The sequence below is a fragment of the Marmota marmota genome, unplaced genomic scaffold (assembly GCF_001458135.2).
Source record: "Marmota marmota marmota unplaced genomic scaffold, marMar, whole genome shotgun sequence".
In the NCBI taxonomy this organism is placed as follows: Eukaryota; Metazoa; Chordata; class Mammalia; order Rodentia; family Sciuridae; genus Marmota; species Marmota marmota.
Window position 1 is genome coordinate 4,521,986 of NW_026000205.1, and position 25,531 is coordinate 4,547,516.

General features: G+C 53.7%; 3 protein-coding genes and 1 pseudogene across 4 annotated transcripts in view; 2 read left to right on the forward strand and 2 right to left on the reverse strand.

Annotated features, from left to right (window-relative positions):
* Irf2bp1 (interferon regulatory factor 2 binding protein 1) overlaps nt 1-2,175 on the forward strand; it is a 12,180-nt gene extending 10,005 nt beyond the window's left edge. The window contains exon 3 of the mRNA XM_015496674.2: nt 4-2,175. Coding sequence (XP_015352160.1) covers nt 33-1,787 — 1,755 coding nt within the window. The 5' untranslated portion in view covers nt 4-32 and the 3' untranslated portion in view covers nt 1,788-2,175. The remainder of the gene's footprint in view (nt 1-3) is intronic.
* Nucleotides 2,176-9,487: 7,312 nt separating this feature from the next.
* Nucleotides 9,488-14,793, reverse strand: Foxa3 (forkhead box A3). The gene is made up of 2 exons (XM_015496679.2): nt 14,059-14,793; nt 9,488-11,162 (listed from the first exon to the last, which is right to left on the reverse strand). The coding sequence occupies exons 1-2, from the start codon at nt 14,092-14,094 to the stop codon at nt 10,182-10,184; spliced, it is 1,017 nt and encodes a 338-aa protein (XP_015352165.1). The 5' UTR covers nt 14,095-14,793; the 3' UTR covers nt 9,488-10,181.
* LOC125612668 lies at nt 11,941-12,060 on the reverse strand (annotated as a pseudogene).
* Nucleotides 14,794-16,788: 1,995 nt separating the features above from the next.
* Sympk (symplekin scaffold protein) overlaps nt 16,789-25,531 on the forward strand; it is a 31,554-nt gene continuing 22,811 nt past the window's right edge. For both annotated transcript variants that reach the window (XM_015496675.2, XM_048790681.1), the window contains exons 1-6: nt 16,789-16,942; nt 20,871-20,994; nt 21,123-21,188; nt 22,431-22,484; nt 22,584-22,657; nt 24,915-25,041. In XM_015496675.2, the coding sequence (XP_015352161.2) occupies nt 20,890-20,994; nt 21,123-21,188; nt 22,431-22,484; nt 22,584-22,657; nt 24,915-25,041 (426 nt within the window). In that variant the 5' untranslated portion in view covers nt 16,789-16,942; nt 20,871-20,889. The remainder of the gene's footprint in view (nt 16,943-20,870; nt 20,995-21,122; nt 21,189-22,430; nt 22,485-22,583; nt 22,658-24,914; nt 25,042-25,531) is intronic.

Consider the following 25,531-nt stretch of genomic DNA (forward strand, 5'->3'; position numbering starts at 1 on the left):
GAGGCGGGACCTGGCGGCGCGCGCGCGGGACCATGGCGTCAGTACAGGCGTCCCGCCGCCAGTGGTGCTACCTGTGCGACCTGCCCAAGATGCCATGGGCCATGGTGTGGGACTTCAGCGAGGCGGTGTGCCGCGGCTGCGTGAATTTCGAGGGCGCGGACCGCATCGAGCTGCTCATCGACGCCGCCCGCCAGCTCAAGCGCAGCCACGTGCTCCCGGAGGGCCGCTCGCCCGGGCCCCCAGCGCTCAAGCACCCAACCACCAAGGACCTGGCCGTGGCCGCCGCGCAGGGTCCCCAGCTACCGCCTCCGCAGGCCCAGCCCCAGCCGTCGGGGACCGGCAGCGGCGTCTCCGGCCCAGACCGCTATGACAGAGCCACATCGTCTGGCCGCCTCCCGCTGCCCTCGCCAGCCCTGGAGTACACCCTAGGGTCCCGCCTGGCCAATGGGCTGGGCCGAGAGGAGGCCGTGGCGGAAGGGGCGCGCAGGGCCTTGCTTGGCACTATGCCCAGCTTGATGCCCCCCGGGCTGCTGGCAGCTGCGGTGTCTGGCCTGGGAGGCCGAGGCCTGACGCTGGCGCCCGGCTTGAGTCCTGCCCGTCCACTTTTCGGCTCCGATTTCGAGAAGGAGAAGCAGCAGAGGAATGCAGACTGTCTGGCAGAACTGAATGAGGCTATGCGGGGCCGTGCGGAGGAGTGGCACGGGCGTCCCAAAGCTGTGCGGGAACAGCTACTGGCGCTGTCTGCCTGCGCCCCCTTCAATGTCCGATTCAAGAAGGATCACGGTTTGGTGGGGCGGGTGTTCGCCTTCGATGCTACTGCCCGCCCTCCCGGATACGAGTTCGAGCTGAAGCTCTTCACCGAATACCCCTGTGGTTCTGGCAATGTGTACGCGGGGGTCCTGGCCGTGGCTCGCCAGATGTTTCACGATGCTCTGCGGGAGCCTGGCAAGGCCCTAGCCTCCTCGGGCTTCAAGTACCTCGAGTATGAACGCCGTCATGGCTCGGGCGAATGGCGCCAGCTGGGCGAGCTGCTCACCGATGGTGTCCGCAGTTTTCGCGAGCCCGCTCCTGCCGAGGCCCTGCCCCAGCAGTACCCAGAGCCGGCCCCTGCAGCTCTGTGTGGCCCACCTCCACGAGCCCCATCCCGGAACCTGGCACCCACGCCGCGCCGCCGCAAGGCCTCCCCTGAGCCCGAGGGCGAGGCGGCTGGGAAGATGACAACGGAGGAGCAGCAGCAGCGGCACTGGGTGGCACCTGGCGGGCCATATTCTGCTGAGACCCCTGGTGTGCCCTCACCCATTGCCGCCCTGAAGAATGTGGCGGAGGCCCTGGGTCACTCTCCCAAGGACCCTGGTGGCGGTGGAGGCCCTGTGCGTGCAGGGGGCGCTAGCCCCGCAGCCTCCTCCACCACCCAGCCACCTACCCAGCATCGCCTAGTGGCCCGCAACGGTGAGGCAGAAGTCAGTCCCACAGCGGGGGCCGAAGCTGTCAGCGGGGGTGGTAGTGGCACAGGGACGACCCCTGGAGCTCCCCTTTGCTGTACCCTGTGCCGAGAGCGCCTGGAAGACACCCACTTTGTCCAGTGCCCCTCGGTGCCCGGACACAAGTTCTGCTTTCCCTGCTCGCGGGAGTTCATCAAGGCGCAGGGCCCGGCCGGGGAGGTGTACTGCCCCAGTGGAGACAAGTGCCCGCTGGTGGGCTCCTCCGTCCCCTGGGCCTTCATGCAGGGCGAGATCGCCACCATTCTTGCTGGTGACATCAAGGTCAAGAAGGAACGGGACCCCTAGGCCACCACTGCCACCAGGCTACTGCTTCCTCCCCCCTTGCCACCCACCGCAACTGCGGATAAATTATTCCCTCCCTCACCCAACCGTGCCATCCCCACCTGTGTACATACCCCCTTCCTCTGCCCAGATGGGTCCCCTGGGGTAGATGCATTGTGGGTGGGGGGACAAAGCTTGTGGCTCCTGTCAGAGGGGGTGTTTGGGGTTCCGTGGCCCCTCCAATTTCCCTCTCCCCTCCTTGGCTTGGCTTTGCTGCTGCTTGTAGTTGGGGAGAGGTGTCCGCTCCTGGAGAAGGGGCCCCCTGAACACTCGCTCTTTATAAACGAAGCAAAAGCATTTTATTGCCCCCCTCTCCCACCCTGTACCTCCTTCAATAAACCGAAAGATGGTTTTTTTTTTTTTTTTTTTTTTCCTTCCTCTCTTGGTCCCTTAGTTGTGTGGGATGCTGCGCCCCCTCTGGGACTAAACTTCCTGCAAGGGAGAGGACGTTGCGTTGTAACCTCCAGGTGGCGCCCTTCGCCCAGGCGGGCCGCTAGTATTATAATTGCCGTTTTAACACTGGTCAAAAATTGTAGCCATTGGTCCGTTTTCCAAGTGACAGAACTGAGGTTCAGATGGGGTGGCCTTTTCATGGGAACCACAGACAAGCTCGTAACAGGTTAGCCTTCCGTAGCCGGCCTACATAATCTACCCAGAATGTGGCGTCCTCGAAGGTTGGGGAGAGGCAGCGGGAGGCTTCTTGGAGGGAACTAGCACCTAAGAGAATTGAGGCCAGACTGCTAGCGGGACTGCCAGAGAAGAGGAAAGTAAACAGATACCTTGAACAAGGTGACTGCTTGCTTGCCTCAGTTGGTACCTGGAGGCAGATGTTTGGGAAACCTGAACTGGGGTCCTCATCTCTGGGAGGCCACCCTAGAACATTGTCACGAGCAGGGTAAAAGACATACCCCCCCCACACACACACATATTCTGCGGCTGCCTGTGATGTTCGCGGCCTTGTCCCGCACCTGTCCTGGTGACTGATCATTAACCAGGACTTCCTGCTTGCTGGCGTCACGGGGCGGGGCCTAAGCGTGCTGCGGCAAAGTAGGGGTTAAAGCGAGAGGGCGGCCCCGGGAGCCCAGGCGTCCCCCACTCTTACGACCTTTCGGTTCCGGGAAGGGTGAATACTAGGCCAAAAAGGCCAGCGGATGGGCGGACAGAGGTGGAGAATGATCGCACCCTTCCAACTGCGCTGGGCTCTGAGACCCACGGGTCCCCAGGTGTTTCATCACCTAAATCCTAAGAACCCTAACATCCTGACCTACCCTTTGGGATCACAGGGGTCCCACCCACACCTGCAGACCCAAAGTCCTAACTCCCAAATACTAAGGACCCTGTGGCTCCCTCCACATCTGGAGGACCCATCCCCCCATTCATCAGCTTTCAGGTGCTCTGCCACCGCTGGCACTGCCAGTCTGGGCTCTGGGCAGGGCTGAGAAAACCACCCCTGATTAAATATGCTAGGTGATAAGCAAGGGAGATGCTGGAGGGAGCTCCAGACCTGGCTCCCTCCTGACCCAGCTCTGCAGATCCAAGCCAGGGTGCCTTCCTCCCCCAGATCCTCAGGACTGCAGGTCTCCAGACATCTGGACCTCTTGCCCCAGTAGGGGGCTGCAGAGCTGTGGAGTGGAGGACACCTGGTCCTTTAAGAGCAGCTGGTAGGTGGGTGGGGGGCAGGGGAGTCACCCCCAGCCTAGCTGGTGTGTATTCTAGATAGAGGCTGGGTTAACCATTAACTGAGCAGGCGGCCTGACCTGTGGTGTGGGGGCTGGGTCAGTCCCCTTCCCCCAGTGCTGGGGTGGGGCCAGGGTGCTGGGGTTCTGGATTGATTTGGGAATCAGTGAGTAGGTGAAGAAACACAGGGAGATGCGGACAGAGACCCAGGCAAAGACACAAAAAGACCAATTCCCTGAAAGAGATAAGGAGGCACAGGAGCCGGAGAGACAGGGAGAGATGGGAGAGAGCCTCGGAGATGTGGGACATGAGGCAGAAACAGAGGGAGAGACAGATGCTCGTAAGTGAACTGAATGGAGAACTGTCCAGGGGTGAGAGAGACCAATACAGAGATGAGGTGCCAAGAACAGAGATCTAGAAGAAAGGCGCGACGTAGAGAGAGCAGAGGGGAGCAGGGGTATGGCTCAGTGGTAGAGCACTTGCCTGACATCATGCAGGCCCTGGGTTCCATCCCCAGAGCTGCCAAAAAAAAAAAAAAAAAACCGCAAATGGGAGACTGAAACCAGGGCAAGGTCTCGATTGGAACTGAGTCAAGACATCTCAACCCCTAAAGTTCTCTGACAGACGGAGAACATGGGAGCTCTGGGAGGAAGATGAGACTGGCCCTGCTCTGGTCATTTGGTTCCCAGAGATCAGAAAGAGGCCTAGCTCATTTTTCCTTATCCCCACCCTCAGCTGACACCTCCAGGTTGCCCTCTCTGACTCCATTAGGTGCCATTTCTGGGCTCCTACAGCCCCCTCTGCTTTCAGGCCCTGGCCCTGCTCATTCTGCTCATCATTGTCTGACAGCTGGACTGGAAGCCCCCTGAGGGCAGGGTTAGGGCCGTGTCCCCAGCATCACCCAGCACAGGGCTAGGGAGCTGGATGCATTGATGAATGTGCTTCTCTCCCTCTCATTCACCGCAAGACAAGCCTGGAGCAGGTGATCTGGGCACAGCGGGGAGAGAAGGCAGCCCCTGTTCTCACGGAGCTGGTGTTCAGGTGGAAGACACAGACAGGCCTATGAAATATATCAGCCATGGAGCAGTAAGTTCTAAGAAGAGAAACCAGGGAAAGGAGATGAAGAGTGGGAGAGGGCTGTTGTAGGAGGAATGTAGGGAAGGGGGATGACTAAGAACAGGAGGATCAAGCCAGGGGAAATCTCCCTGGATAGTGCACGCAAAGGCCCTGAGGTAGTTTATCCCGGAAGCGGTCAGATGGCCAGAGCATCAACTGCATGGGGAAAGTCATAGAAAATGAGATCAGAGGGATCATGGGGGAGCTACAGGAGCAGTGGCTCTGATAATGACTTTGGATTTCATTTGAATAGGAACAGGTGGAAAGTTTCAACAGTGGCTAAAGGAAAGGAGCAAATGAGACAGAAATGGCCAAGACTCAACCAGGTCAGACATAGGTCTCTGTGTCCAGTGCTACACAGAGGGCCTAGCATGTGCCCGATGACCACATGAGCACGAGTGAATGAGACCCAAAGTGACAAAGAAAAATTCAAATGCATCTAGGTGGATGGACTCACGGACCCCCAGGGAGAGGCCAGTTAAGGACCTGGGGACACCCAGGGACAACAGATGCAGACACACAGACAGCAGCCCAGCTGAAGAGTCCCATTCCTTCCAGAACCCTCCCCACCCGAAAGCTTCCCAGGAGCTGGAAAAAACCCCCCGGGCCTCCCTGACTGCCCCACCGTGGCATGCCCACTCACACCTTCGGCAGAGGAAGCTGGCAGGCCCCACAGGAACCTTTCTGTGCCCGGGGGGGGGGTGTAGGCACGCAGGCGGCAGGGACGAAGGGAGAGGAGTGGCAAGCAGGCGGGCAGCGGGCAGCGGCTGCACAAAGGCCCCAGTGTCTGCCCCTCCTGCCCCAGTACAGATATAAATAATATGTGCATATACCTTTATATAGATATACCAGAGGGCTGGGGCGGGAGGCTGGGGGCCGCACACTCTCCTAAGGGCCCTGGCATGGCAGAGTCGGCCCCTGTGGGGGCTGGGGGATCAGAGACATAGTGGCTAAGAGCGAGAGACTCTAAGAAACTTAGTTAGCGAGAAGGGTACTGAACCTGGGGGCTCTGACAGCCCAGAGCCAGGCAGTGGCAGACAGAGTCACTGGTTCCTCTGGAGACACATCAAAGAAATGGAACTTCACTGGAGAGTGAAAAAGCCACAGGGAGAGGGACGCTGACAAAATGAAGACAAGGGTCATTTCAGAGAAAGGCAGAGCTACAGAGAAACCGGGTGAGAGACAATCGGAACAGAAAGAAAAGGTCAGAGGCACCCAGAGAGGACGAGACAGCAGGCTGGGGTCAAGGCAGGGACTTGGGACATTGGTGTCAAGGGTAGGGGGCAGCCAGGACACGTCTCCAGTGGGAGGGGGTCTGTAGACTGGTCCAGCCCAGCCCAGCCGAGCAGGCAGAGGGGCAGGGGCAGAGGCCAGGGAGGCGGCCTCGGGCCGGATCTTGGTGTTTACCTGGGGCAGGCACTGCAAACAGGCGCCTGGCCTGGCCCAGGCAGCCAGGGTGGGATGGGCTGGGCCCCAGCCCTGGCACCAGTGGGCCCGACACGCCCACCTGTGGCCTGCGTGGTGAGTAACACCCACAGTGACACCTGGGCAGATGGTGACACATAGCAGAGGGGGACAGACACAGTGACACACAGTGACAGATATAGGCAGACCCACAGTGACAGACACAGAAGACCATGACAGGCAGAACAGAGACAGACACATGAACACAGTGACCCCTACATCAACCCAGTGGTGGACACCAACCCAAGACCGACACCCTGAAGAGAGACGCCCACAGACACCCGACACCCAAGCTCATGAGTGAAGCCCAGTGACAAGCACAGCAGTGCACATGTATGTAAAGCACCCAGACCGCTGGCCTCTGGGGTGCTGCCTTCCATAGCAGCAAGTTGTGGCAGGCAGCAGGGGTGACCACCACAGATGGCTGCCCCAGGCCATTGTACTGCTGTTGTCCCTCCCATCTCCAGAGCAGCTGTGGCTATCAGACTGACTCTGAGCCAGACCACCTGGGGTCAGTTGACACACCACTCACTGCCTGTGTGACTGTGTGACGCTGGGCAAGTCACTTCTCCCCTCTGGGCCTCAGTTTTACCAACGATAAAGGGGGGAGGAGTTGGAAGGGATTGGACGGATCGATTCTGTAGGGGGCTCATACAATGCTGGACACGTGGTAACCCTAGTAGCCCCCCACGCCCCAGGTATCAAACCCAGGGGTGCCTTACCACTAGACACAGCTCCACCCACACCTTAGCTTTTAAAATTTTTTATTTATTAATTTATTTATTTCTTTGGTACCAGGGATTGAACACAAAGGGCACTTAACCATGGAGCCACATCCCCAGCCCTCTATTTTTTATTCTGTGACAGGGTCTCACTAGATTGCTTCCAGCCTCACTAAGTTCCTGAGGCTGGCTTTAAATTTGGCTCCTCCTGCCTCAGCCTCCCCAGTAGCTGGGGATATATGGGCCTGCCTCTGCGCCAGCCTTAGGAGCTTCTAATTATTATATATTATCATCCGTGGCCTCATTACTGTCTCAAACCTTCTGATGCAAGGGTGGCCCTCTGCCCACAGAAGGGACCCTGCCCTATCCTCTGTTTCCCCACCCAAAGGCCCCTCCCTTGGACTGTGTCACCTCAGGCGCCTAGCCCAAGCCCGGCTGTGTCCCCATGGCTACCCCTCCATCCCTCATCCCTGGCGTCCTCCTGTCTGTCCATGCGTCCCATGTCTGACCGTGGTACTTTTCCACGCTGGACATCAGCCGGCTGTCCCTGGGTGAGGGTCACACCTGCCCACGCCAGGCCGGCTGGTGGCCACCAGACACCCTGAGGGATGGCCCCACCTTCCCCTAAGGACCCTACAACAACACCCCGCCCCTGCGGCCACCTGAGGTCCCTACTGGGGCGGCCTGAGGCCCGAGCCTGGGGACAGGAAGCCCCAGGCCTGGCCGCCCTGAAAGCCTCTTTCAGCCTGGGCCTCCTCCCGCCACCACCGACTCCTCCCGCGGAATAATATTTGGGCTGTTGGCCGGGGGGCGGGGGCCAGATCCGGAGGCCACGGGGAGAAGCCAGAAACCGCAGGGCTTCCTGCCTCGGGCCCAAGACTCCGCAGAGACCCCCAGGCCCGCGGGAGGGGGCGGGGGCCCGGGAGACTGAGGGCCTTTCTCTCGGCCCCAGTTGTTTTTTCCAGGAACCAGGAGGAATTCCCCGGCCTGCCCAGGACAGCAAGGCTGGTGGACGGCGGCGACGGGGTGCCAGCACGGCAGGGGGCGGGGGTGACACGCAGCCGGCCAGGCGGGCACAGCGACGGAAATAGAGGGCCTGGCCTGCGAGGTGGCAGGTAGAGAGAGGCGGAAACTCCGGACCTGGGAGGAGGCGGGAGGCCAGGGAAGCCAGACCAGAGAGCCAGAAAAAGATCGCAGGAGAGGAACCCAACAGAAAGAGCCAGAAACCCAGAGAGGTGAGAATGACAGAAGAGGGAGAGAAGAGTTGGGGACAGAGTGACACTGAGACTAGGAGAAAGGAGAGAACAGGGAGACAGGAGGAGCAGGCAGTCACTCACACACAGGTGGCTGAACAGAGTCTCTGGTCTTTGGATGACGGAATGGCTGGCTGGCTGAAGAAATGAATGAGTAGTCAGGGCGACCAGAGAAGCCAATGCCACCAAGAAAGGCAAAAGCAAAGTGAGGACAAGCCACCGTCAGAGCCTGGCACAGCGGCACACACCTGTGATCCCAGCAGCTCAGGGGGCTAAGGCAGGAGGATTGCAAATTTGAGGCTAGCCTCAGCCACTTAGCTTAGCAAGACCCTGTTTCAGAATAAAAATTAAAAAGGGCTGGGGATGTAGCACTGTGGTAGAGCACCCCAGGGTTCAACCCGAGTACACCCCCTCCAACACACACACACACACACACACACAACTAACCTGCCCACCTGTCTCAGCCCTGCTGAATGACCTGGCCCAGACCCTTCCCATTCTGGGCCTCAGTTTCCATAATGAAAAGAGGGGTGTGGAGTGCAGGGCTGTGTTTCTGGGACAGCCTCACCTGGGCGAGCCCTGGAGGAACAGATACCCCAGACCCCAAGCCCGGAGAGGAGGACCCAGCTCCTTCCTCACACACCCACCTGCCTGCAAGGGACAGCCAGCAAACTCCGCACAAACTCACGCACAAACACAACGTGACAGGCACACGGCCGAGACAGGAATCACACACATACACACACAACGGCAGGCAGACATGGAAGCCATCACCCACACACTCTTGTGGAGGCAGTGGGGAGACACAGTGACACACAGGGACCTGCAGGTGTGAGGCCCAGGGAGAGGTGCACAGAGAAACACAGAACAAAAAGACACACACACGAGTCTGATATTGTGACCCAGAGTGAGCCCATGCCCAGAGTATGGACAGACACACAAACCCGCCCAACGGAGGGCTACAAGCAAGTAGATCCCCTGCAGCAGACCGCAGGAACCCCGCCAGGAAGCCATGCTCCACAGCCACAGAGCAGGCCACACTCAAACCCTCCAACACGCACAGGGCCTCCAGTTCAATACCTCATCTAACCTTTACCCCCACCCCCAGCCTAACCAAGACATGAGCAGTCCCTAGGCTCCCAGCCTCAGAGCTAAAGGTGTGTATCTGCGAAGTGGGGGCAGGGAGATGACCTTGGTCACCACAGAGCCACCTCCCCCTGCTGCTCTGGCCCCACTGCTGCGGGGGCTGCTATCGATGAACAAACTGTCCTTGGGGTCAGGGACAGCAAAGAGCCAAAGGTCAGGTCAGTACCTCCCTCAGCCCTTCCCCCAAAGGAAGCCAGCTCTTGGGGGCAGAAAGAAGAGGGGACAGGGGAACAGAAAGTCAGGTGTTCAAGCTCTGCAGGGCCCGCCAAGGAAAAGAAACGTTCAGTGAGAGGCAGACACGGTGCCTTTAATGGTCACACAGCCAGTATCCCGCTTCCCAGGCAAGAACTAGACTTCAGTAGAAATTCCCCACACCCTGACCAGCCACTTCTGGGGTCTCCTGGACCAGGGTGGGGGATGAGCCTCAGAGAGAACCAAGGAATCTTCTCCCTTCCATCCCCCACCCAACCCGCACTGAAGAGACAACCGACCACATGGTGCACGCGGGGCTGTGTGGTCATCCTGGTGCACAATGGTGTCATCTGGCCCACAGGTAAACATCCAAATACCCCATGGGCCAAAAGAGATGTCATGCAGGATGGTGGCCAAGGACACTAGAGCCCTCAATGGGCCAAATATGCCATTGAAATGATATCACCACTGTGCCCAAAGTGTCCATCAAAATGTCCATCACAGAATCCAAAGAGCCACCCAAGATGTTGTCCCAGATGGCGGCCATCAAAGCACCCCACGGATCAACCCATAACATCAATCAACATGACAGTCTTCGCAGTAGCCCACGGGCCCACCAAGATGTCCATGGCGGTTATCACAGTACCCAGTGGATCATCACAGTAAGTAATAGACCAAACGAGGTGTTAGCCAATGGGACAAGCAACATGTCACCAGAAGGACCAGGCCCCAAGAGCCTGCTGGCATGAACCACAGCCATACCCCACCACCATGTTCCCATCCCCCTGCTAGGACGCATTGAGCAGGGAGCGGGCATAGAGGCCCTGGTAGTAGACCCCAGGCTCCCCACTCTCAGCCCCGTAGCCCCCAAACCCCACGTCCAGTTTCGGAGGTGCCGGAGTCTGTTCCGACATCAGGTTGTTGATGGAGAAGGGGTGGTTGAAGTTGTAGGGCGCGTCCAGCTTCAGCTCCCCGGGGAGCTCCAGGCCAGTGAAGTAGGGTGTGGAGGAAGGGGGCGAGCCGCAGTCCAGAGCCCCCACATCTTCCCCTCCCTGGGCCTCTGCCTCGGGGGGTGGAGGCTGGGGCTGGGGCAGGGAGGTGACTGTGGCAGTAGGGGTGGTGGAGGTGGCAGACGCTGTACCGTTCCTGGTGGCAGTGGCCCCGCCGTTCCCTTTCTTCACCTTCTCCTCCAGTTTGAAGCGCTTCTGGCGACGCAGGTAGCAGCCGTTCTCAAACATGTTGCCGGAGCTGGGGTGCAGGGCCCAGTAGGAGCCCTTTCCCGGCTTGTCTGGGGAGCGTGCCACCTTGACAAAGCAGTCGTTGAAGGACAGAGAGTGGCGGATAGAGTTCTGCCAGCGCTGCTGGTTCTCCCGGTAGTAAGGGAAGAGGTCCATGATCCACTGGTAGATCTCGCTCAGGGTCAGCATCTTGCCTGGGGCCTGCTGGATGGCCATGGTGATGAGTGAGATGTAGGAATATGGCGGCTTGGCATGAGCCAGGGGCCGCCGGTACCCCTTGGGCATCTCTTTCCCGTGCACCAGCCCAGGTCCCGGGGCCCCGTACCCTGAGCTGCTGCTTCCGCCACCACTGGCACCCAGGCCTGGGAAGGTGGGCCCCAGGGGCGCTGCAGGAGCTGGGGGCGCAAGGGGTCCTGAGGGTAGTGGGGAGGAGGGAAGCCCTCCAGGGGGGTAGGGAGAGCTCAGAGGGTTCAGGGTCATGTAGGAGTTGAGAGGGGCCATGGTGGGCACTGGGGTCACTGGAGAGTAGACCTGCGGAAAGAGAAAGAGATAGGGGGAAGGGTTAGCAGGTGTCCATGCTGCTGGTCAGCAACGGATTAGCAGGTGTCCACGCTGCCTGTCCACCTCCTATAAAAACCTCTTCCGTCATTATCTCCCTCTGAAGGCAGCTGTCTTTCAAAGTCTCTTCTCCCTCCCTGTACACCAGCTCTGTACCCCCCACCCCCCCCTAGTGCTCCCACACTATCAAGGGCATGTTCGAAGAGGCTCTCAAATTGTGGTCAGGGACACCCTGGGGAAATCTGAAACCCTTTAGGGTGTCCATGAGGTCAAAACCATGTTCAGAACCATCTCACGATGTCCGGTGGACTTTTCCAGAAGTTCCATGGCAAGCGACATTGCAAAAGATGGGACTATGAGAAGCAGCTATGAGACTCCAGCTCTCCTATCAAGCCAAACTTGACTTGGCAAAATGTGAAACAGTGCCACTTGTCTCACTAAAGTTTTGATATAAGTTGCTTTAATAAAAACATGTTATTTGTATTAACAAATGATTGTTAATTTAAAATGACTTAATATATATATTTAAAAATCTCTTCATCTTAATTTTGAATATAGTAAATATCAATACACAGAACCCCAAACAGTTTCTATCTTCATTTTTTTAAAAATATGGTATTAGAGATGGAACCCAGGGCCTCATATATGCTAGGCAAACCTTAGCAGACCACTTCTTACCATCTTCAGTAAATTTTAAAAGTGTAGAGACATCCTGAAACCAAATAAAATCAGTTTTTTAGAAAAATTCAGTGTCTGTAGAGACTATCAAGACTTGCCAATGCTGACTATATTGGGAAAAGTTGTTTTCAATTAGCAATCCTCACACCTCAGATAAATGTCATTGGCTATGACATTGCCACTGTGCGAAACTTTCAGAATCAATTTTTTTGACTTAAAAAAATGAGAAATCAATCAAAATTAACCAAGTCAATTGAGAAACTAATTTTTCTAATAAATTTGTACTTTTCAATTTTAATAAGTACTTAATATAAATCACTAATAATCTAATCATCTGTATAGCTCTTTATCAATCTTCTAAGTTATAAAATTACAGGGTTTTTTTGTTTGTTTGTTTGTTTTTGAGAGGTCTTACTCTGTTGCTCAGGCTGGCCCTGTACTCCTGGGCTCAAGTGATTCTTCTGCCTCAGTCTCCCAAGTAGCTGGGACCATGGGCACACATCACCACGTCAGTTTAAAAATTACTGTTTTTATAGATCAAGATCAGCGGGGCTTAGTGGTGCTGGTCATAATCCCAGCAGCAGGAGGCTGAGGCAGGAGGATCGTGAGTTCAAAGCCAGCCTCAGAACCTTGGCAAGACCCTGACTCAAAATAAAAAAATAAAAAGAGCTGGGGATGTGGCTCAGTGGTTAAGTGCCCTGGGTTAAATTCCCAGTACTCACCCCACTCCCCCAAAAAAAGATCAGAAATCACATTTTTACCTAATATATGTATTTCTATGTACCATCAAATCTAACACTTGACTGTAAGCTATAGCATTATTTTATATGTCAATATAAATGAAAAAAAACCCACAGTTAAAAATCACTAGATATCATGGATTATACAACATAACCCATTCTCAGAAATGTTCAAATGGGGAAAAAGTGCACCTTAGCTCAATGAAATATGGTAGTCATTCTGCACATTTTAAAATCACCCTGTAGCCAGGTATGGTGGCACATTTCTGTAATCCCAATGACTTACAAGGCTAAAGCAGGAAGATGGCAAGTTCAAAGTCAGCCTCAGCCATTTAGCAAGGCCCTAAGCAACTTAGTGAGATCCTGTCTCAAACAAAATAAAAAGGGCTGGGGATATTGCTCAGTGGTTAAGTCTCTCTGGGTTCAATCCCCAGCACCAAAATCAAAATCACCGTCTATACAGTCACTCAATGATCCATTCAACATGTAGTCATCAGCCACCTCTGTGCCAGGCACCGCTCCAAGCACTTCCCAGGAACTGTCAGCTCCTCATGTCCTTAGCCCCACACTCTGGGGGAAGTGCAGTGAGGATGCTCTGAGCTTCTACAGCTACAGCTGAAAAGTTGAGGCCCAGACCTATGTCGTGGATCTTGCAATAAAAGCAGAGAGCAAGGGCTGGAAATGTGGTTCCATGGAAAAGTGCTTGAGGCTGTGGGCTTCCTCTCCAGCACCTCAAAGTACACACACACACACACACACACACACATAAAATAGCTGGGGCTGGGGCTCAGGGTGGAGTGCTTGCCTAGCACAAGTGAGGCACTGGGTTCGATCCTCAGCACCACATAAAGATAAATAAATAGAATAAAGGTATCGGGTCCATCTACACCTCAAAAAATTTAAAAAGAAAATAAATAAAAAAGCAGAGATGGAGACAGGTGGAAGTGCCTGTCCTCCTGGAGCTGAGAGTCCGGGGAAGACCGTGAGCGCACAGTGTGCTACACGGTGGCCTCTCTTTATGTACCCACAGCTCAGCTCACCCACTGTCTTCCATCCTCTCATCCTCAGACCTCCATCTGCCCCAGTCTGTCCCAATTGGGGTCTCAGGGTGCTAGGTTGCTGCTAGAGCTCTGGATAGAGTCACCTTGGCTATGGGTTAGTGAAAACCATCCCGATCCTGCTGGCCCCAAGGTCCAGTCCGTGTATCTGTCTGTTTTTCCCTTTCTTGGTGTATGTGTACTCCTCTTCCTCTCCGGGTCTCTCTACCCTCCTCCTTTTTCTTTCCCTGTCTGTTCTCCCCGTGGTCCACCCCCGTCTATTTTTCCCCAACCTCCCTCCCCAGCTCCCCCACCCCCATATCTCCCCTCCCAGCCCACCCTTCCTCCTGCAGCACATCTCCGCATCTGTTTATCTCCCTTCCCTCAGCATCTCTGTCTCCCCAGAAGTCTCACATTGAACTTGGATCCACAGTTCCTCCCCTGGTCCATGCACTGGTTTCCCCAGGTTGGCAACTTCTGCTCTCTCAAGAATAAGGGAAGGGATGAGCAGGAAAGGTGTTGGACTCAGGTGGATCCGCAGAGAGTTTCTAAATCTCCTTGAGCTCTCTGGGACCCCAGGGCCCTCCTTTTTTGGCTCACTACCCACCCGGAAGTCCTCCTTGAGGTCTGACCTCAAGCACTCCAGCTGCTCTAATCCACCCTAGGCTTTCCCACGCCCGTGACTGGGATGAACCCCTAATGTCCGGGTCTGAACCGGATCTCCCCCTACAGGGCGGGGCTGAGATTGGGGGGAAGCCCTCAAGGGACCTGCACCCCCACCCAGGAGGCCGCAATTTCTCCCCTTTCATTTCCTTATTGTTTCTGGAGAAGGGTGTGACAGGGAGCAGAGAGAGACAGTGGGAAACCAAAGCCTGGTTTTTAGTCCCAGAGCCAGCTTTGGGAGGCTTCATATTTCCCACCTTTAAAATGGGGGAGCAACTGGGTCAGCTGATCTGCGTGAACCTTGGACCAGTAGGGACACCCCAGGGTCAGAACTTTCCATGTTCCCTCCAGACAGCGATCCAAAGGCTCTCATGGTGTTTACTTCACCCAGCAGGAGGGTGAAGGGGACAAGAGGCCATCTGGGGACCCTCAATTCTGTGGCTGGCTGAGCGCAGGTGTCTCTCCCATTGTTCTGACCCAAGAGGATGAAGGGTGTTTGCCTGATGGGAAGGCCGAGGAGACCCTCAGACGGTAGGTCCAGCCCTGTATATGTCTACTCTTCCAAAATACCCCCCCAAATGCTGATCACCTCCAGACTGCCCAGTTTGGATCTGTTTGAACTATAGCTCTTCCTGCCTAGTCCTCCACCCCCCAACATTTACTTCTTAAGGTATCCCCGGAACATTCATTTGTAGTTGGTCACCTTAAATCCTCTGTTTAGTCCTGGAGCTCTCCAGGGATGCCGCTGGGATCCCCCACTACCTGGGCCTCCACCTCCCACCCTGGTCTCTGCTCTCCCCATCATAGAACTGATACCTCCAGCCACCCTCCACTTCTCAATGCTCCCAGTCCCTTCCCTAGACAGCCCTGTCCCAACCCAAGTGCACCTCACACCTCCCCAGACCCAGGACTGGCGCCTCCCAGGCACCACGCCAAGCCCTGCAAGCCTGGGGATCCAGGAATCCCACTCAACTGTTTCAAAACCAGACCAGAGCGCCCCATAACCCCTAGATCTTGACTTCTTGCAAACCATTCCAGGCTCACACATGTCCAGACCCCCACAACAACCTCCCCAATCTCACAATCTCGATTATAGAGCAAGTGAGCAAAGCAAGAGTCCTTGCAGTAAGAGGAATATGGGCCAGATTTGGAAAAGGACTTTCTGTGGGCTTAGGTTGAGGAATTAGGATATGCCCCTGCCCCCTACTCTGGGAAGCCTCATCTGAAATGGGGCTTGATGGGGGCTTTAGAAACGTGGAGGTTGGTGGCTGGGGGAGTAAGGAGGGGCACAATTTGAAATCCTCCAGCCTCCGATTTGGGTAAGCTCTGCTGAGGGTGATGAATGGGGGCAGGGGGGTGAAGATGGACTGACTACCTCTCCTGCAGATGCTAATGGCCACATCACTTGCTCTTTAGTCCCCAATGTTGACACGACCTGAGTGCTGGTCTATCTAGGCCACCTGTTATTTCAGACTCCCCAAGGGAAACTACATCTGGAGAGAATCTCTCTTACCCTGAACCACCAACCCCATTTCTGATCCTTTCTTAGATTACCAGCTGATCCTTTTCCCTGAACCCCAATTCTGATTTCCACTCCCACCTTCAACACTGTATTCTAGCCCTGGCTCCCTTCCACCTCAGACTTCCCTTAATGGTGACTCCCTCTTTCTCTTAGTCCCTATCTTTCCCCCTTTCCTTTGAACCCCATTTCCCGAAATCCTCCTGCTCTATCGCCTACCCTGGAGCTCTGATTCCTGCCTTAGGATTGTTCATTNCCTCCCGCCTCCCCGAGGGCGGCGCGCTCGGACTGGGGCGCCCCCTGCGGGATCGCGAGGACACCGACCTCAGACGTCGGGAGTCGCTGCCCTGGGATCCGAGAGCCAGAGATGGATGAAGAGGGAGGGAGCTACGGGTGGGAGACACTGCTGCTACTGAGGACCCGGAGGGCAGAACCATCCAGGAGCACCCTTCTACCCCAGAGGGCTTCATCGTCTGGACCTGAGAAAGTGAAAAGCCAGAGCCCAGCGTGTACCACCTAAGAAAGGAGAGCTGGGGGCACTATGGCCTGCGGAGGGACCTGTATGCTATTATAAGAACCAGCCAGAGACGCCCACATTCCAATGGGACCGACAGCGACACTGAGGCTTCCGACGGCTGTAAAGACTTCAGACTGTGTATAGGGTCAGGCTCAAAGGTGGAGCGGCTCAGGGCCTTTGCTTAGACCCCATCAGGGCAACAGACCACCTCCAAGACCCATGAGCTTCGCCCAGGAGCCTCCCCACTAGCCTCCCCACCAGCCGTCCAGGACTCCGAAGCTCCGCGAACTCCATTTCCCAGAAGCCTTTACTCCCCCTTTCCGCCCAGCGCCTTTGCCAGAGACTACATTTCCCAGAAGGCATGACGCTCGAAGGCCGGAAATGGAGGCCGACCGAGAGGAGGATGGGGGAGGGCGGAAGGCAGCCCGCGAGGCACGAGGTAGAGGCGGGGGCGGACCGCAGGCTGGACTCCATTTCCCGGCGGTCCTGCGCGTGGGGCGCGTGCGTAGTGTCACGGCGGCGGGCGGAAGATGGCGGTGGCGGCGTCTGCGAAGAGGCGCTGCTGAGGGGGCGCGAGGGGGACGGAGGCCGGAGCCGCGGTGAGCGGGAGGCGGCGTGAGGGCCTGGGGACGAAGGGAGGAGGGGCCCTGAAGAGGCCGGAGAGCGGGCGGAGGGAGGCCCCATGAAAGGAGAGGGGCGCAGTGGCGTTCGAGGCCCCCGTTTCTTCCCCTGCTCAGGACCCTGCTTTGGCTCCCTAGTGCCTTCGGGTAAAGTTCCACCGTGGGCCCGCAGGCGTGTCCACCTGTCGACCTCCACTCTCTGCCTTTGCTCGCCCCCAACCCAGCGCAGCTGCACCGCCTCTCGGCTCCTCCAACTCGCCACGCGCCTTCCCGCTCAGGGTTTTTGCACCGACTGTCCCCTCTGCCCGCAACATCCTGTTACCCATTCTGCCTGGCTAACTCCCATTCATCCTTCGGGTCTCGGCACCGACGTCACTTCCTCTGCGAAACCCTCCTTTCCCGCCCTCCACCCCGAAATCGCCTGCTCAGTGTTTTCATAGGCCTCTCTTCCTTTCCTTCTTGTCACGCACGGCCTGACTTGTTGTTAGACCTTTATTTGTGTGCTCTCTGGTTGTGTCTGTGACCATGAGCTCCCTGAGCACAAGTGTGTCTCAGCCAGCGCTGTGTTCTCAGCACAGTGGCCACCATCCTGGCGATACCCAGTAAATGTTTGTTGAATGAATGAATAGTACTCCCAGAGCCACTCTGGAATAATAGGGAAGTAGTCATATTCCCAGGTGGGAGTGGGGCAGTCCACTCCTTAAGGAGTATACGGGTAGAGAGGGCGACCAGTGATATTGCTTGTAATAGCCAAAGACTACAAACATCCCAAATGTTCTTCTTTTAGAAGACTGGCAAAAAAACAAACAACAACAAAAAAAGAAACCCAAGATACATCTGCAGATAAAATATTATGCAAAATGGGTTCAAGAAAATGGAAAATAGTAATTATTGTACAGCATACAGTCAGTCCTCTATCCTGGGTCCCACATTGTGGATTCAACCAACCTCAAATTGAAAATATTTGGGGGCAAGGGTATTGTGACAGTACTGAACATGTATAGACTTTTTTCCTTGGCATTCTCAACTATTTACACAGCGTTTTTACCTTGTATCAGGATTGTAAATAGAGTTGATTTAAAGTATGTATGTGAATAGGTGTAAGTTTATGTAAAAACTATACCGTTTTATATAAAGGACTTGAGAATCCATGGGTTTTTGGTATCCAAGGTGGTGGAGGAGCCAATCCCCCTGGGATACTGAGGATCAACAAAATAGGGGGAAATGTATATTTAAAAAATAGCAACTTAAAGGTAAACCAGAAAGCAAAAGAAAAAGGAATTGGTAAAAGAATTTGGTAGGTCTTGATGTATTATGAAAAGAATGGAAGGGCCAGGTGCCTGTGGCACACACTAATAATCCCAGCAACTCACAAGGCTGAGGCAAGAGGATCCTGAGTTCAGAGCCAGCCTCAGCATTTAGACCCTAAGCAACTTAGTGAGACCCTGTCTTAAAATAAAAAAGGGCTGGGGATGGGACTCAGTGCTAAAGTATCCTGGGTTCAATCCCCAGTGCCAGAAAGAAAAGAAAAAAAAAAGAATGTGAGGGTTCATTATGTTCTGATTTGGGCTGGCAGTATATTAATTGTAAAGTGGTCCTGCCTCTTGGCTTAACGAACATACTGAGGTGAAGAAATTCCTTTCGGATAAGTGATACAGCATAGTGGTAAGTTAACGATTCTGTATACATATTTTCAGCTCTACCTTTTACTAGCTGTGTGCCATCGTTCAAGTGACTTTACCTCCCTGCCTTCGATTTCATAATTTGTAAATGAAAATTAAACAGTATCTTTGAATCTCCAGCACCAAGAAAATAGAATGAAGTTAACTCAGAGTTGGTGTCATGAGGTTTAAGTGAATTAACACATACACTAGAATTACACTGAGCAGGTAGAAAATGTTCTTTAAATATTAGCTTTCATTTTTTAAGTATTCTAGAACCAAAGGGCAGAAATACTGAGCCCAGTGATTGGGGTTCTTTGACAGGAGTGTTAATTCATTCAGCAGGTATTTATTGAACATCTACTAGGTGCCAAGCACTGTTCCAGGCTGGGAATATGGAAGGTGAACAAACACCAACAAATCTCTGTCCTCTTGGAGCTTCTGGACATGTAATATGTTGGTGATGATTAAGTGACAAAGGTGGAGGGGTTGACTTTGAAGTAGGGTGGTCAGGGAAGGGCTCACTGCAGAGACATTTGAGTGGAGACCTACAGGAAATGAGGGAGTTGGGAGCCACAGCTGGGAAGGAAAAGACACGGGAAACCTTTAAGGAAGGACGTGCATGGCATGCTCACAGGACGATGAGCACAGAGGAGGGGAGCCCTCTCCCATCAGGCCTTGCAGACCTTGGTCGGGGCTTTGGTTTTAACTCAGAAAGACATAGGAGTAATCGGCAGGGGGAAGTTAGGGCGATCTGTTGGATGCCAGTTCCTGCTGTAAGTGGCTACTATGGACGACGTGTTGGGTTTCTTTTTAAAAATGTATCTTCACCCTCTTCAAATTATTATGAATTTCAGTGTCCTTCAGATCTTTTTCCGTGTACACAACAGTAATAGTTACCCTTATCTAGTGATCACTGTGTGCACGAACTCATCCTCAGAACACCCTGGGAGTAAGCACTGTCACTCTGTATACAGTTGGGCTCACCTCAGGTCACTCTGTATCTGCACAGAAACAGACAAAAGTGGCCCGAAGGGCATGTGTGGATGTTATACAGCAGGCCAGGGGTCCTTCCTGGTGAGTTCCCTCCCTCCTGGTGTATTGCGCTGAGGTCCACCCAACTGCTTTTACTCTGTTTCCTTCCTCCTTTGCTTTTTGGTGTATCCTTTGAGGTTTTTGTTTGTTTTTGAGATGGGTCACACTATGCTGCCCAGGCTGGTCTTGAACTCCTGGGCTCTAGTGATCCTCCTGTACCAGAGTACCTGGGTCTACAGGTATGTGCCACCGTGCCCAGCAATTTTTCTGTCTTCCTTCATCATATATGCATACTTCTTTCTTTGATGAAGAGGGAGCGGCATGGCAAACCCCGTCTTTTCCTCTGTCGGTTTTCACATGGCGTGTGCATCCTCTGTGCAGAGATTTTCCTCATTCCCTTTACTTTTCCCCTTCTTCCTCTTTAGATCTGCATAGTCTCTCTTTATTATGCTGGTGAATCACCGTCTTTTTCAGCCAGCCCCCTATTTGAGAGCACTTTGTCTGCTCTAGCAGTTTGCTATTGTAAGTGGTACTGAAGTTGATAGGTATCTGTGATTGCTCTCCACATGAAATCATTTCACAGTTTTGCAGTGTGACTTTAAAAGATGCTATAGTCTGGGCTGGATTGTGGCTCAGTGGTAGAGCGCATGCCTTGCATGTGTGAGCAACTGATTCGATTCTGAGCACCACATAAAAATAAATGAGTTTTTAAAAGGTCCACCAACAACGAAAGAAAGATGCCATAGACATTCCCTCATTTTTCAAAACAGCCCTGTAGAACTCCAGAGACTGCCTAAAGCATGATAGATTTAGCAGTCTCCTCTGATGTAACGAGTCCCTGCTGTGGGCGGGTCTTGGTTCCTCAGAGCTGTCTTGGAAAGTTTACTCTGTTGTCTGGCCACAGTACAGCCCAGATGTAGAGACAGGAGGCAGAGGTCAGTGAGGCGGCTGCTGGGTGTTCATGTGGTCATTGTTCAGCATTTGTTTGTGGTCAGCCTGCTGTGGGTAAAGTATGAGAGATGAGGCTTAGAGTTCTCTGACCTGGGAGACCTCGCTGTCCCCCAGGTGACACACATACATAAGCCAGAGAGACTAGCCCTGGAGAAGGCTGGCTGAGTGGGAAGGAGGGTTGAGCCCTTTGCGTCTGGATGAGTGTCTGTCCCAGCCCTTCTACAAGGGCCTACAGCTTGAGCCAACCCCTTCTTTTGCAGGCAGAACCTGACAGCAGCCATGGCAAGTGGCAGTGGGGACAGTGTCACCCGCCGGAGCGTGGCATCACAGTTTTTCACACAAGAGGAGGGACCAGCCATTGATGGCATGACCACCTCAGAGAGGGTGAGCAGGGCAAGGGGCTGGGAGTGGGCAGGCACATCACAGGCCTCTGGATGACACCCCAGGTGACAACCCTGGGAGTACAAGGGGCTGGCAGAGCCAGCTTCATCACCCATCTCCCCTCTTGTCAGGTGGTGGATCTCCTGAACCAGGCAGCGCTGATCACCAACGACTCAAAGATCACAGTGCTCAAGCAGGTGGGGGCAGGGTCCTGGCTGGGAAGGACAAGTGTGGGGAGCTGGAGCCTGTGAAGAGAGAACACTGGTGCCCACTCTCGCTTGCCTGGTAGATGCCTGCCAGGAGCTCAGCCGGGCCGCATGTTCTCATTCAGTCCTCTCTGAGGCTCCATGGGGGTGGCGGTGTCACTGAACACACAGCAGCAGAACTGAGAGTCCATGTGGTCAGTGGGGCGCTCTAGCTGAGCTGGTGCAGTCCCGGGTTCTGGGCCCAGGTCTTCAGCCTTCATCTTTGTCTTCCCTTTCTACCAGTGTCCAGTCTAGAGGGAAAGACATGCCTGTCACCAAACAGTGGTGACCCAGAGGCAGGTCTGGCCTGGAGAAGCCCAGGGATCTCCTGGCCTAGCGATAGCCAGGGCTGGGGTGGAGGGGTTCGGGAAGAGCTTTCTGGAAGAGGGGACATCTGAGCCAAGCCCTGGAGGATGGGGTGGTGAGAGGATACCAAATGAGAGGGAGGGGGTCTCATGCTGAGGGCACAGAGACGAGCGAAAGGCAGAGGAGGGCACGAGCTAAGCGGCTGTGCATGCAGCAGAACCTGAGGCAGTGGCGTCCAGAGATCATGGGGTCAGGTTGACTAGATAAGAAACTCAATTCTGCTTCTGGCTCGGTGTGGCCTCAAAGCCAGTGCCACCTCTGAAGTAGAGCTGCTGACAGCGGTGTGAATGTGGGGCTACTTACCCACAGTTCCTGAACCGTGGAGTGAGGCCCTGTGCCTGCTCGGGGTTTTCAGGAGGAAATCTGTGGGAGGGGCTTCTCTAAAGAGCCTGGCAGGTACGATGGTCTCGGGAAATGGGTTCCCACGGTCATAGGATGCTTGCTGAATGGTGACAGTGTGAGGTGGGGAGAATTAATAGGCAGTTAACCTCAGGAAGGTCAGGCCTGGGCATTGCCCACCTTCCTTCAGCCTCGTATGCGTCATGTCCTTGCCACATACCTGCCAGGACCTGTACCTTGCAGGATCTCACTGAAGCCTCCCAGCAAACCTGTGAGCTGAAGGTTCTGGTCTCATTTTAGAGAGTAGCTGACTGAAACTCGGGAAGGGGTAGCCAGTTGCCCAAGATCAGGTGGTGAGTGGCAGAGCAGGAACTGAACTGAGTTTCTCTGCTGCCTGACCCCATGCTGTTTTCCCCCTACTTCTGACTGCAACGATTGGACCCTGGTTTTGTATGTCTGATGCTCCTCACGACCCCAATCTCCTTCCAGGTCCAGGAGCTGATCATCAACAAAGACCCCACACTGCTGGACAACTTCCTGGATGTGAGAGTGAACTACTGGACAACTTCCTGGGCGAGGCGGTGAGGGGAGGGGTCCTGCTGGTGCCTGACCCGCCTTCCCGTCCTCTCTCTGACATTGCAGGAGATCATCGCTTTCCAAGCAGACAAGTCGATTGAAGTGCGAAAATTTGTCATTGGCTTCATCGAGGAGGCATGGTATGGGGCAGCGCCAGGGCCATCCCTGGTGGCATTAGTCTCTTCAGCTCTTGGTCTGGCCTGGAGCCTGCCCTGGGGTCCCACTCTCCATTTCCTGGACTCATTCTCCCTCCTGTTTACACTTATTCTCCCCAAAATACCTAGTAAGATGGGAACTCGGGGGCCACACGTGATTCTTCAGCTTCCCCTGCACTTCACATTCTCGTTGTGAGTGGGGGCTGTCACCCTGCTCTTGGGCTCCATGCAGCAGTTCGTCATTTTCGGCCACTTCCTCTGCCCTACCTTGGGCCACGGCACCATTCCCTGTTGCCCGATGACTTCACTGGCCTCCTTTTTGTCTCCTGTTTACTGACTTGACTCTTTTTTTTTTTTTTTTTTAATGAAATGAAATTCACATAAAAAAATTTAGCTGTTTTATTATTGTTATTTTTTTCTTCTTAAGAGACAGGGTCTCACTATGTTATCCATAGGCTCTGAACTCTTGGGCTCTAGCAGTCCGCCTCAGTCTCTGCAGGAGCGGGGACTACAGGTGCACAGCATTGCACCTGGCCATAGCTGTCTTAAAGTGAGCTCTTCAGTGGCATTTAGTACATTTACAATTTAGTTCCACAGCATTTCATCCCCCGAGGGGAAGCACCACACTCCTTCCCTGCTTGCACTTTTGCACTTGAGGGCTAGAGTGATCCTGCTAAAACATGAATCGGATGTCACCACTCCCCAGCTTTTAAACCCACTTTCAGACACCTGTTGGCCCACCGTCTCACTTAGGTTGAAGCCCAACTCTTCACCTGGCCCCATCTCCCTCCCTGTCCTCCATCTCCTTCTCTGCTCCTCAGAAAGCACTGGGGTGTATCACAGGCTGTCCACTTGCTGTGCCTCCTGCGGACCCTGGGCCCCAGGTAGCCACATGGTATGCTCTTTCCTGGGTCTCTCTCAGAAAGCCCTGCCTGCCCCCTTTCCTCTACGCTCCTCCTGTGCTACACTTTGTAGTGTTTTTACTCGTTGAAATTACCTTAGTAATTTTCTTGCCCACAGAAACATGAGCCTTGCAAGAATAGGGCTTGACATTTCTTATTGGCCACTATATCTCCAGGGCCTGCCTGAAACAAGTTGGAGCTAGCAGAGACTGACTGTGTATTTGTGGAACAAGTAAATGAATTTTATCTTAACAGTAATCGCAGGATGCTTTTGCCTGTACAGCATTGGGTCCTTCCAATTTTCATCTGTAATCTTCAGAGAGTACTATCGGTACCCTCTTATTATGGAAAGGGAAACTGAGGCTCTGAATGGTAAAGTGACTTGTTTAGGTTGGGTCATTTACTTATTGAATCATTAGACATTAACTCAATGCTTTGTGACCAGAAGAAAGTGAAATAGCCCATATGAGTGCTTTCTGTTTGCCAGGCACTGTTTAAATGCTAGACCTACTCCGATATTTGATCCTTAACATTGACTCTGTGGATTAGTTACTTGACCATTTAATTGAAGAGAAAACTGAGGTTTGGAGAGGTGAAATGAGTTTGGACACAGCAGTGAGTACAGCCAAGTGCTGTTCCTGCCTTTGTGGAGCTGAAAGTCGTTTCTTTTTTTTTTTTTTACTGATTTGATTAATGTTTAATTTCACATTGTAAATATATACTGCAAGAATCATATGTGCTGAGCATTATGAGTTGGCCACCTTAAATTCTTTTGTTTATCGACTGGTTGTTTGAGACTTTTTATTCTTTGTGTTAACAAAGGTGACCCCACTGGTACTCGGCACTAGGATAGGGTGCCCACTTAAATAAACAAGACTAATGAATGTATAAAACAAAGTGATTTAAGTAACACTGATGGATGGTATTTATTTAATGCTTTCCAGGGGTTGGTTCTAAGCACTTTAGTGTTGCAATTTTCACAACCTATACAATAAGTACTGTTACTACTATAAATAAGGTAAAGTCACGTGCCCAAATTCACACAGTTGTCTTTCTCTATAACTCTTCACGTGAAAAGCAGGGCTTTAAGAGGGTTAAGGAGAGGGGATTGCAGGATCAACCAAGATGGAGGGTTCAGGGGCAGCTCAGACCAGAGGTGTCAAACATTGTTCTGTGGTTCCAGATTTGCTGGCAAACAAAGCAGGTGTAGTCCTTGACCTTGCCACCTCCATTCCTGTTCCCTGGGATTTGGGCCCTGAGTTCCTTTTCTGCCAGGATACCAGGTTCCCACAACCTGCCCTAACACTATCTTGACCTTGCCCCTTTTCCTCCATCTCCAGCAAACGAGACATTGAGTTATTGCTGAAACTGATTGCAAACCTCAACATGCTCTTGAGGGACGAGAATGTGAATGTGGTGAAGAAGGCCATCCTCACCATGACCCAGCTCTACAAAGTAGCCCTGCAGGTGAGCGCTCCCTCCCCATCCAGGGGCATCCTATCTGATGGTCTGATTTACAGACTAATCTATTGGAGTTCAAACCAGGGTCAGACCAGATTCTTGATGGTCAAGATGTGCTTTTGGTCTATGGGACTAGATAACAAGGGGATCTGTGTTGTCTTCTGGGTCATGAATTTGCCGCTAACCCATCCTTATTTCCACCCATCTGTTCATTTATTCATTTACCAAACATTTCCCAGACACCTCCTTTCTGCCCATCCCTGTAGGGCCACAGTAGTGACCAAGATACTCCAGGTTCTGCCTTCACAGAACTCAGCCCAGTGAGGGAACCAGGCCCTGATGGAAGAATTATGTGAATATCGATTTTAGGCTGGGATATGAAGAGGACACACTAGGGAACTGTTCATTGGTGTCAGTGAAAATAATGAGGCCATTTAATCATCACCACCCTGAGGTCAGCATTGTTACTCCCTTGTCTTCCTTAGGATCTGAAGAC